Source organism: Aplysia californica, unplaced genomic scaffold (assembly GCF_000002075.1).
Source record: "Aplysia californica isolate F4 #8 unplaced genomic scaffold, AplCal3.0 scaffold00012, whole genome shotgun sequence".
NCBI classification, from domain to species: Eukaryota; Metazoa; Mollusca; class Gastropoda; order Aplysiida; family Aplysiidae; genus Aplysia; species Aplysia californica.
In genome coordinates this window covers 2,753,724-2,766,045 of record NW_004797282.1, presented here as the reverse complement: position 1 = coordinate 2,766,045, position 12,322 = coordinate 2,753,724, and the positions used below count along the sequence as shown (strand labels likewise).

Here is a 12,322-nt window from a genome sequence, read left to right as displayed (position 1 = left end):
TGAAGTCAATCAAGAAGAACTTCAATGATAATGGGTCATGACTGGTCCCCCCCCCCCCTTTCTGCCACCCACAATGCTTGACAATCCTTGAGGTTCAAAACGAAATTCAAGTTTTCAATAAATTCTGATTGGAAATATTTAGCATGTAATAACTCTGCTAAGTAAACGCCTTTTAAAGCAAATAAAATTATCTAAAATAATAACAACACAAACCGGCTTTACAACTAAAATCTTGCTGTAACATAATAAGTATTCTTTTACGGGAAATCTCAGTGACAGTGTTAGGGACATACAATACATGATGTGAGACAACTTGCTTCAGTCTGTAATAGCCTTCAACAAAACATGCACAAACACATTCTTTTGTACAATTGACAGATGAGAAATCTACATTCATTCATTATATCCTCTGTCACACGAAAATCAGTACAGTACTCCCTAGCAATATCGCAGTTCCCATTTCGTGGACTCAGTACATGGTGTTTTTTCCAAGGATGTTTCAAGCCAAAAATAGAAAAACCAGGGAATCTTTTTTGACATACTATTGGCAAAAACACGAACGTATGACATTTTAATTTGGGTAAAATTGTTAAAAGTATGTACAATTTTTTAATTTGTTAAAAATACCTTTGGTCTCTCATACTCCAAGAGTACAAAATGTTCAAAAGAGCATTCGAGGTACTTGTAAGAGTTCAGGAACCATTTGTAACGGCATTAAATACATAATGAGTACATTGTTTCTACTTTGCTTTTTGACTATACTTTGCAGGGAGAGCACTAAAAAATTAAAGTAATCCTCCTTTGTGACAGTGACTGTATGCAATTTGCTTTTACACTTTTCCTGTACACAATATCAGTTCTTCTTTAACCTTCCAAGTGCCATTAGCAAATTGGCTGTGGTGTCTGGGAAAATTATATGATTTCCCCATATTATGTTGGAAAATGAGAACAGGCAAACCGAGCAAGGACAGGCTATAAACCACGAAATTTTGAAAAAGCAGAATGTAGATAAAAACAAAAGCTCATTTTTCAAGGTGTTCAAATATTTGGCAATAATAAAAACCGGATAAATGAATCAGAACAGAGACACAAATTACAGCTGATATTTAAATCGGATGCGAAATCACGGAATGAAAAACTTGTGGCTAGCCCAGTTGGTCATCGATGCTTGGAGTGTTTCTGCTTGACAAAAGGCACAGTAGGAGGAACCTTTCTCTGACATGCCAGGTCACTGGAGAACTTTTTGTCTGCATGAGAACATCTGCTGTCCAGGAAGTGCTGGTACCCCAGGGACACCCATTGCCTTAAGGCACGTCATTCCACCTCGGCTTTGACTAGAATCAAATCATAGTCTGGACGAGATGGCTTAACAATGTTTTCAAGCTCTTTACAATCATTTATCTAGTTTCATACAATATTTGGTCGTATATAAGACAAAGTTGTTTTTTTCCTGATCAGACAAATCTTAAACGTAGCACTCAAAGCAGACGAGGAGTGTTGAAACAGCTCAGACAAAGTAGTGTGTGGCTCACGTCAAGAAGTCATTATACATTTTTTGTCTTCATTGCCATAACTTAGGAAAGCCATCTACATCTATTATGATTTCCGGATCAGTCCAGAAAAAGAAATATTAGTTTAACCAGCATAATGCCAGCAAGCTGTTCAGACCCACTGAACCCAAATGAAAAATTATTTTCTTTTTAGTTTTTTAATCTGGGGTATTGGTTGTACCTGCTTTAATATTTTGTCAAAATTCAAAGAGAAATATTTTGTGAAATGCAAAGAAACATTTGGTAAAAATTCAAATTCTAAAAGTTGAAAGAAGGCCAGAAAAGGTACATAATATAGGTACAATCACTAAAAGAATGAAACCTATTTTTTCTCTCTCCTGACAAAGTTTACTTTCTGGGCTGAGGACAGTATAGTAGAACTACTTGCCAACAATCAGGGAAGGTGACTTGCCACAAAACTCACAAACTCCACAACGCCCCACATGTTTATGGAACTCCATAAAATTTCCTAAAATGTGTCACGACCTTGCGAGAGAATTACAGAAATAAATATGATGTACCATTCATTCAGAGACAGAATCAAGCATTTCGGCACACACACTAACTGAAGAAAATACAGCGATCCTGTACGCACATAATACTTTTATAACTTCCGACCAGAAACTCTTCCCAAACATCCTTCCATACGGCACAGTTGTGATCGCAAGGGCTATGTCAGAATGACAGATCTCATCTCACTCCACACCAGAGGGAAGAGAACTCCGCAGGCACTGAGCAGGATCATCCCCGAGCGGTACAGCATTCGGTGCAGAGCCCACAGCGGCTCCGATCGGAACACAAAGTATACGGCGTACACCGCCACCGCAAAAAAATGGCCGATCAAAATGTGAGGTTTGGGATTGAGCCTGAAAATGACAGAGGGGGGAAAAGGTTCAACAATAATAAACAAACAAGATTCACGTTTAACACGTTGTTTGACGTCATTTTTCTTTACATTCTGAATCAAAATTTTTGCAGGTAGTTCTAAGTCTGCTCCGCTGAATTCTTTTTTTTTTTCGCAGTCTTTACAGCTTCACTCAAATCAAACAACCTTGTGCTATCAGTTCTGCCACCAACACATCTCAATTACAGTGAACTGAGGCCATGAAGAACCTAAAGAAACAAAACATAAAAGACCCAGGGAAAAAGCAAAATGTCTATTCCATGTGTATGACCCCAAAAGGCTTTTATTTTAATAAACAAATGCACAAAAAACAGGCTTTTTTAAAAACTGTGTTAATTTATTTCTCATGAATTGTAAGCATAATATTCATTTAACTCATTTAACTCACTGAGCACCACCTCCCGATTTGCCTCCAAGCCCCAGTGGACCACCCATTTCCTCCATTTTTTGAAAATTCATTAAAAAATTGAAATGAAATGCTATTTCTTTGAAATTGAGAGTGCTATTTAATAAGATATGAAACAGACACAATAAACACATTTTGTAAAAAATGAATGACAAAAAAATGTATGGGACTGAAAGTTGGGACAAATTTGCCCCAGAAAAAAATTTTTGGAAAAAAAAAGGAAATGATATGACAAAGCAGAAATCAAATAAACTTACACAAAGTAGTTGTGGCAGTGTGTGTTTGTGCGTAGGAGAATGAAGCATTAGTAATAAATAAAAATATAGATCTAGATTTAGATCTTCCTCTCTGACAGGCTGAGAAGTGTTTTCATTGTCAGTGCTGCTAGTCTAGTACTAGGACTAGATCTGTCATTAGATATTTCAAGTCTGGGTATATATATCTTCACCACTTTAAGGGCTGATTTGAACTAGTACTGGGGCTAGATCTATCATGATCCCCAGCCGGACCAAGCTGCGTACTCGCTGACGAGTCAGATTCACGATCGAGACACAATGTTGGTCCAGACCTAGATCTATGTCTAATGTCATTTCTCAGTCATCTTCATCACTGCTAGGCAAATTCACATTTTGATTTATGAAGTTATCTATCTGATACTTCATTGTCACTTAAATCTTCACCAAAATTATCGAGAGTTTCAATAAACTTCGAAACATCTCGTTGTGCCATGCTTCGAGAAACAACAACGAACTACGAGGAAGTTCCTTACTTTCAGTTGTTCAGTCCGTTGGACAAATAACCCATTTATTCGCACTAAAAGTGATTATATACACAAACCACAAAGAACTAGCTTGTCAATATCTAGTTTAAACCACTGGGGCTATTTGTAAGCATTTTTAAACTGCTGGGTTTACTTTATAGTCACTTTTAGTTGAACCTGCGTACGCTTCAGTCGCGGTCCCCAACGCAAATTTTACCGGACCGCGCATGCTGCGAGAGCGGTGCTTGGTGAGTTAAGGAGAAACAGACTTCTTTGTCAAAGCTATTATCAATGGGGGTTTTTTTCTTGATTGCACTCCTTGACTTTCTGCACCCCCCCCCCCGGGACACAATTTAGATCATTTAGGAGGTGGGTAGCTTCGACCCTGTGTGTCAGAGCCGACATAGATTGAATGGGATACAATGTCTAAGCAGATAGAAATATTCAACAAAATAAGACTTCCCAACCAAGGGATCAAACTCTCGTCTTTAACCTGCAGATGCTAGTGAAATTTTAGGAAACAGGGAAATCTGTATTATTCAACCAGTTGAGTGATTTTTATCCAATTTTTTTTTTTTTCGCAGAAACCTTCATCATTTAAAGAACATGTTTTTATTCAGGTTGACTTTACCCAAAAATGTTTAGAGACAAAAATATTTTAGTAGAACAAGTATGGTTTAAAAGTCACAAAACTTTGGAGGCTATTTTCTCGTTAATTTTACCTGTGACATCAGGTCTGTCCTCGTAGAATTATGCGAATTTAGATGGCCAAATTATGCCCAAAAAATGCAAAATTATGCAAAAATTATGCAAGTTACCGTAACACCTTTCGCAACATGTTTTGCACTTTTTCAACACAAATTTTCATGACTTTTATATTTTAAGTACAGAAAAATTTTTAACAGAACATATCAGTATCAGTAATTTGTAGTGTATTTGGAAAGAAAACAATACACATCTGTTAAAAAAAAACAAAAAAAACTAAAAAATATAACCTCTGTAACTTGCAGCTGTAGATATAGATTCTCTAGAGTCACGACCCCACTCGTGGGCCACTAAGCTACCCACGTAGGGAAAATCACTCTCAGACTCAAATCCAGTTATCAATGTTTTTCTTTTAGTGCTGTTATGAAGAGTAACATGCCCTTGGACCATTTGAGGGGTGTCCCATGCTTGGCACTTGGTATTTTATGTTAGTAATCCAACCTTTTTTGGGACAGTGTCAGAAAATCCTAATTACCCCCCAAATGGGACAGGCTCCTCACATGGGACACTAAGGCACCCAATATGGGACACCCCTAGTTTTCAGCTTGTTGGGACACTAATGTACTCAAACTCAACATGTAATTTCATTGCTTGATGTTCTGCTTTCATTTGTGCATGTAAATTTCATTTTCACTTTAAAACAGTGGTACTGATACACTGAACAATGACATATATATAGGTCTATTATAGTCTATATATCATCATGCTCCCAACAAACATGCATGCTGTAACAATTTCACAACACATGGTGCAGGACACTTTTGATACTTGTAAATCCTCTCTGGACACTTGAGCAAACCTGGATCAACTTTGCTAATGTCTTGTTTTGCTTTTTTAAACCAGTTCAAATTTTTTTTCTTTTGTGACCGACGCTCTCTGGCTCCCATTAAGTGCTTGGGGTGTTCTGATTGAAATGGCATCCTTTTGTCTCTAAATAAATAATACAATTTTAATACTGCTTGAAGGCTTCCCTAAAGCTCTTTTTTTTTGGGGGGGGGGGGGGGGGGGGGGCTGAACAGCATCCACTGTAGCCTGGATGGCATCTTCAGAGTTGGCAAGGCGCTTTGATGGTGCCATAGTGCTGAAGAAAAAACTCCACTCTAGCATGAAAGTTCAGAGATCAATGCCAATTTGTCCCACTTAAAAACTCAAACATAAGTGTATCAGTACCACTGTCTCTCTCTGTAGACTGAGTGGTTACTTTCAAGAATTAACATTAAAAATTGTCCCATGTAACTTGAACAGAGTAGCTGTTACAATTTAAGTTCAAAACTAAAACCATGTCGCAGCTGTCCCATATAGGAAGCCGTCCCATATATGGGTCCAGCAGTACTGGACCTGTCCCACATTAAAACCAATACCTTTAATGGGCCACCTGTCCCATGTTAGGGATAGGGGATAGCACTAGAATATTGAAAACTGGCCCATCTAGGGCTTCACACCCTGAACTGGGGAGCTGGCCCATCTAGGGTTCCATAGTGAAAGACAGTACCCCTCACATGGGACAGCCAAAATCTCGGGACAGTGGTTGATTGGAGGAAAAAACCCTGGCTGATACTATTTTTAGGTTTCAGGAAGACCCTTTGGGCCAGTTGTTGCTATTTTAAACTTATGATGTCATTCACAGTACCTTTATGAACTTTCACACAAAAGAAATGAAAGTGGTAAAAATGGCGGCGGCCATTACTCGCCTACTCGACTGAGAAGAAAAAAAAGGTCTCACAAGAAAAGTAAAGTCACGAGAAGGCTGCCACTCTTGCAGATCCAAGAAAAATATGTCTAGATTGGATCTAAACCAAAACTGGGCTGCTGAAAGCCGCGAAATTTTAACGAGACGCGATCAAACCGACTAGATTCAGTCAGTGTCCCATTGAGGGAGGTGTCCCACGAAGGGGGTCGTGACTCTAGATCTAGAATCTAGATCTGGGAAAGAAAAATGTAAAAAAAAAAAAAAAAAAGGACATCTGGACCTCTGATGCTGACACATTACTAAAATCAGGAACACCTGTCAAACATGAAGCATCAGCAGACATGAGAACAACAACTTGGTGGATTGAAAAATTGAACATGCTCAAGGAACAAAATCCCAAACCATAACCAAGATCTTCTACCAAGGGAAATAACTAACTTTTCACTTAAACAATGATAGTACATAACAAGATGGGCCGGGCCACTTCTCTCTTTTAGCCAATTAAAAAAGTGTCCTCAAAATTTGGTGGCGCCCTCTTCACAAAAGCGCACTCTTTGTGAACAGAGTTACCCTACTTGAGTTTTTAAAAATCAAAGTGAAACTAGCAAGTTTTGGGATAAATTTCGGAAGAACGCTTTTTTAAAATGGTTACGCTGACAAAAAAACCTCTTCCGGAGGAAAGGATGATGGTTTTCTTCGTTTAATTTGACTTTAGACTGAAAGGTGAGAGGTCATTAAAATTTTTAAAAACTAAAACTCCGCACTGAACATACCCGAACTGCTGATGAACAGCAGTCGATCTGCGCACGCAAGGAGGTGCTATTCCTATTCTTCTTCTGGAAAAACAAAAGAGAGCTTCAAAACAGACATCTGAAGCAAAGAGCATACTTCCTGCGGACACTTTTTTGGCTGAGTGGCCCATCTTGTTATTCACTATCTTTGACTTAAATAAGACTTATTACGGTGATTATTTCCCTTTAGTCACATGGCGAGGCGTTTAATTAATAAAATTAATTGTTTTGTTTAAAAAAAGGTAAAAAACATGAAAAAACGCGGGGAATCCAAAATTATGCAAATGTGCAGAATTACGCAAAAAAAACGCGGCCGCACAATCGCATAATCCTACGGGGACAGCATGAGGTAACCTCGACTTTCTCAAATCCCTCATATCTCGACTTCTGTGCAAGAGAGATCAATATTTCTTCATTGAACTGCAACACATACCCAGGAAAAGAAATCAAGACTTACACAGACAGAAGGCTGACAGGTCCTGCAACACACCCTCCCCCCAGCTTGAAGTATTCCAGACACGCCTTCTTCATGCTGACAAGATGTTCTGAAAGTCAAAGAGATCCAACGTCATTGTAAGCATGCTAGCCACAACTTTCATTTCAACTGCGATTAAAGTTCACCAATAATCAATCCAGAAGAAATGGGAACTCAGTAAAAATAATCTTTTACTTCTGTTACAATTTTCCCCCTATTCCTGCTAGGTTCATTTAAGTCTGGATAATATGAACATGCTGGGCATATCTTTGACAAAAAGTACATTTTTTAGCAGTCATGTCCAAAAAATGACTTTAAATTATAAAAGTGCTGACTGAAATAGTGGGTGGAAAATTCATTTATGGCATGAGGAAGCATTTTTGAGGGTACAGCCATTAACATGGAGGATTATGAAATTTTTTTCCATGAGAACCAGAAATTTAAGACAAAGATCAACCTGTTACGAAAGTAAGAATTCTTTATTTATACCATATTTTTTTTTTATAAAAGAAGAGCAACTCAGTTTTGTCCCATCCTTCTTTTCCCTGTTACAGTGGTGACAGACATACACATGGAACTTAGTACTTGAGATTTTGTTGATGATAATTAATAATTGCATTTACATAGCGCACATCCCCGCTCTACAACATGCTCTACACGCTTTACTACTATTAAAAGCCCAGTAGACATAAGGAACCAGCTTACTGTTATCAGCAGCAAACAACTCATACAGAGCCTGGGCCAGCACGTTCACAACAAACGAGTGGTTGCCTTTACGACGCAAGTGGAAAACCCTGAGGGCCTTGATGATGGCCTCATAGTCCGTTAAATCGGGAATTCCTCGGAGCAGCTCCCGCCAGATGACCGCGTCATTGAGGCAGACGCTCATGCCCCCGCCTGTAAGGGGGTGCCTCATGTTGTAGGCGTCGCCCAGCACGAGAACGCCAGGCCGCTCCACGGGGCTGGGGGGAAGGAAGCTGTTGGGCATGCTCCTCACTCTCCCATTGATGACTCCGTCCCGGAACGACTCTCGGATGTGCTCTGAAATACACGGGCACTAATTTTTAGTTTTTGTAACACCGGGTGTCCACTGAGGATGGGATCAGGTCGGGTCGGGTAAATCGCCCGACTTGTCGCTGAAAGCAAACGCGTTTGTTTTTGAGGCGCTGAGTCCAGCGATCGGTTTGTGCCACGATAACCGCTTCGCGCCCTCAATCTGGTTAGCAAACCAACCCGACCCAATTGAACCAATGGGCACCCAGTATAAGAGTTTTACTGCACTTGCAACATAAATAGGTCATGTAAGTGCTTACGGTTAGAGTTGTTACTAGGGAATAACACACCCCCCCAAAAAAAAACAGGAGAGATAAGGACCTTTGAGGTCCGATAGAAAAAAAAAGAGCACCCACCAACACCCACAGATATCACTTGCAAAACTGCAAAATATAAGGAGGTTCATCAGAGATGACAGATATCATCATCTGTTTTTGGGGGGTTTTTTAGTAAGTGTTTTACGGCACTCGCAACACAATATGGTCATATAAGTGCCGAAGATTAAAGGTGTTACAAGAGAGTAACACAAAAAAGAAGGAGGGGGGGATTTAGGTTTATATTTTTTTTTTCCGATTAAAAAGGGAAAATCCTCCCCGGGGGCCCCCCCCACCCCCCCCAAAATTTCCTTCCCCATTTTTGCCGGGAAAAGAAAAAATTTTTTTTTTCCTTTTTTTCCTCCCTTCTTAAGGAGGAATTTACCAGAGTACCTTGGGGGGGGGGGGGGGGGGGGGGGGGTCAGTTGTTGTTGGGTTTTTTTTTAATGTTTTTACTTTGAGGGGGAGGGGGTACAGAGGGTTCAGCTTGCTAGACAAATATATGTCAACAGCTTTCTGTCTTTGAAAATACGTGGACTCAAATGTGTCGATTGTGAATCTTGATAGACAAAATGAAACTACTGAACAGACAGCTGTGAGGCCAGGTGATAAAAGATACAGCTGACATAAGTAACACAACAGCTGTGGTGTAACCAAACCCATGCACAATACCAGTTCTGAGGTATCACTTTACAATCAGCCTCCTGCACAACAGCATATATATAGATCTAGACCAATGGTTCTTATCCTGGGTTCAGTCCAACCTAAGTACTTTCGCCAACCAGTTTCAGGGATTTGGCACAGGTCAAGACACACACACACACACTATATCCTTTTCATTCACCCCACTCCAAGGGTCATGTGTGAAACTTGCTGGATTCGGTACCTCCAACAAGGTGAGTTAAGAACCACTGATCAACAAAGACAGACAGACAGAATAATGGGGAAAAAGCTAACAGAGCAGGCTAACTACAATATAGTCTCACACAAAATACAACGTGCACAAGGCAGGCTGAAAAACCTGCCACATCAGCAGTTATTCACCAGGTAGTTTTAGTTATTGCGAGGGTTTTATGGCACTTGCACCACAAAAGGCCGCATAAAAGCGGAAGATTAGAGGCGCCACTATTACAAAGTAACAAAGAAAAAGAGGAGAGATTTATCATGATGGTGGACGTTTGATAAGAAAGAAAGAGAAAACCACACATGAGCAACTGCCAACCATCCACAGGAGGAAAGATAAGGTTGACAGATGTTTGATAGGAAAGAAGGAACAAACAACACCAAAGCACCTGCCAACCAACCACCCACCTGGCAGCTGTGGTGCAACTTTATCCAACAGATGATCCTTCAAGTTTTTCGGCATAACTCCGCGGATATCCACCAGCACCCTGGTGGAGTGGGATGAGATCTGGTAGACCAGGATCGGACTCGGGTCGGCCAACACCAGCTCGGCGTGGTTGTCAATTCTCTGTGGGCAGTGCTCCAAGAGAAGTCCGACAAAGTGGGACGTGACGCGGACAGGTTCCGAGACCAGGGTCTTCCGGAACTTGGAGAAGCATCCATCCACCACAAACGTTAATGGGGCGTACAACTCCTGGAGAGAAAGAATTTTTTTTTTTTTTAATGACGAAAGGAAGTTCATAAGTAAGGTTCTCCACATCCAAGACTAATTGTACAACTCCTGGGAAGGAATTTTTTTTTTTTATCAAATGATGAAAGGAAGTGTATAGGTATTTTTCTCCATATCCCAGAATAATCATGTGTTGACCATTTTTTCAATTAGTTTGCCAGCACAACTGGTAAGACTTATGGGCCAGTAGCTATCAATACGCTGGTATGATAGGTATTTTAAAAGAAAGACTTTCAGTGACAAAACAGAAAGGTCTGTGCCAACTGGCTACAAAAATAAACCCAAAAAATCAGAATTTTTCCCTCCCTGAAGAATTTTTTTTACTTTGATTAAAAACAAACAGCTGAAACAGGGATGAAAAAAACCCCAAATAAACAAAGGAAATTTTACACATAAACACGAACAACGAACAATTCTTGTAAGCTTTCGATTGATAGCCAATGTGAATGACTAAATACAGCCAGGTCAAACGATAAAATTATTTTGACTACAATTTTATCTTGCACAAAACTCGCAATACAAACGACATGGAACATAACAAAAACACCTCATCAAATGTAAAACTATAGAATACTATGACTAATGACAGCGACTGTGTTCTCACCTTACTCTCATCTTCACTTTTCTGTCTGTACTGGACACCAGTAACCACTCCATCTTCCTCCAGCAGTTTCGTTACAGTTCCTTCAATGTACGTGACACTGGTAGAAGAAAGTCATTTTATAATTAATAGATACAACAGGCTCTACCCAACAACTGCAAACACAGAATAACTAATAAAAAAAAGTATGAAGAAACTAAAGAATGGTGACAACACCTAACTTTCTCATCAATGGGATTTACAGATGATTGTACTTTCTGAAAAAAAATAGTCTCAACTAAAAATATGACCACCTTGTTAGATACATCCTAGAGCAAACTAGGAAATCTAGTGCATATATTTTAAAGTAAAGACAACAATACAATAATTTCAAATCCGTAACTTTTTTATCGTTTTCCCATTGTGGTCATCATAAATGAAACCTTTCTTCAAACAATTATCAGCCCCCTGGAAACACTGATCAAAGCTATCAGCTGTACTTACTTGGGTTCTTTTTTTGCTTGTTCCCTAAGGGACATGATAAACCTTCCATGATGAAAGGCAGTTCCTTCTGTGACACTTTCAAAGTCATTGATGCCTGTCGGGTCATCACCTTTGGGGTAAGGCACGACAATTTCTGCCTCAGCCTCTAAATTATGAAGTACATAGCCTTTGATCTGATGACCATCCAAGTCACTGGTGCACTCTGAAAATATGCAATCACAAAAATGTTCAGTCCTCAACTATCTTCAAATAAAGACAGCATTAAAATATGGTCATGTAGTAATCATGAACCCAAGACATCACAAGAAAAGATAAGAAGAGAATACGTAAAGGCAACTGTTGGCATGGAGACCTGCCAGCATTTCATAAAAAAGCAGAGAATAAAACGGTTTGGACATCTGTTACAAATGTCACCCAATTAGCCAGTTTTGAGAGCCTATAACACCAGGTACTCAAGCAACAGAAGAAGAGGTAGGCAAGAAAAAAAAAAAAGAAAAAAAAATTCTTGAGGAAGTCAACAGAACTCAAAGAAACTGCAACACTACAGTGGAAACTAGTGGAAAGAGCAGCAGAGTTGGCCAACCATATCAAAATGCATCTCCCCTCAATGCTTAATTAACAGTGACAGAGGAAGAAAAAATAAAAATACTAAGGGCCAAGAAAGAGTTAAGAATGTAACGAAAGTTTTGCTATCAAAGATTTATAAAGGCTAAATTGTGCTCCCCTTCTCTAAGAAATGAGGTTAGTTTTAAAACAAAGACGTCTAGAGGAAAGGTGAGAAGACTCAAAAAACAATAACAGTGCAGAAAGTAAATATGAGAGATTTGAATTGAACAGCACTGACGGGAGGTATTTCTATTCCCTTTTTTAAAGGATTTTCCACTTCACCAACTCCCC

The 12,322-nt window shown here is 39.4% G+C and overlaps 1 protein-coding gene across 1 annotated transcript in view; it reads right to left on the bottom strand.

The window, feature by feature from the left end:
- Positions 1–578: 578 nt before the first annotated feature.
- Positions 579–12,322, bottom strand: part of LOC101852523 (squalene monooxygenase) — a 15,429-nt gene continuing 3,685 nt past the window's right edge. The window contains exons 4-9 of the mRNA XM_005090078.3: positions 11,426–11,627; positions 10,946–11,042; positions 10,020–10,305; positions 8,047–8,382; positions 7,324–7,411; positions 579–2,416 (exon numbers count right to left, since the gene is read on the bottom strand). Of these exons, the coding sequence (XP_005090135.1) occupies positions 2,221–2,416; positions 7,324–7,411; positions 8,047–8,382; positions 10,020–10,305; positions 10,946–11,042; positions 11,426–11,627 (1,205 nt within the window). The 3' untranslated portion in view covers positions 579–2,220. The remainder of the gene's footprint in view (positions 2,417–7,323; positions 7,412–8,046; positions 8,383–10,019; positions 10,306–10,945; positions 11,043–11,425; positions 11,628–12,322) is intronic.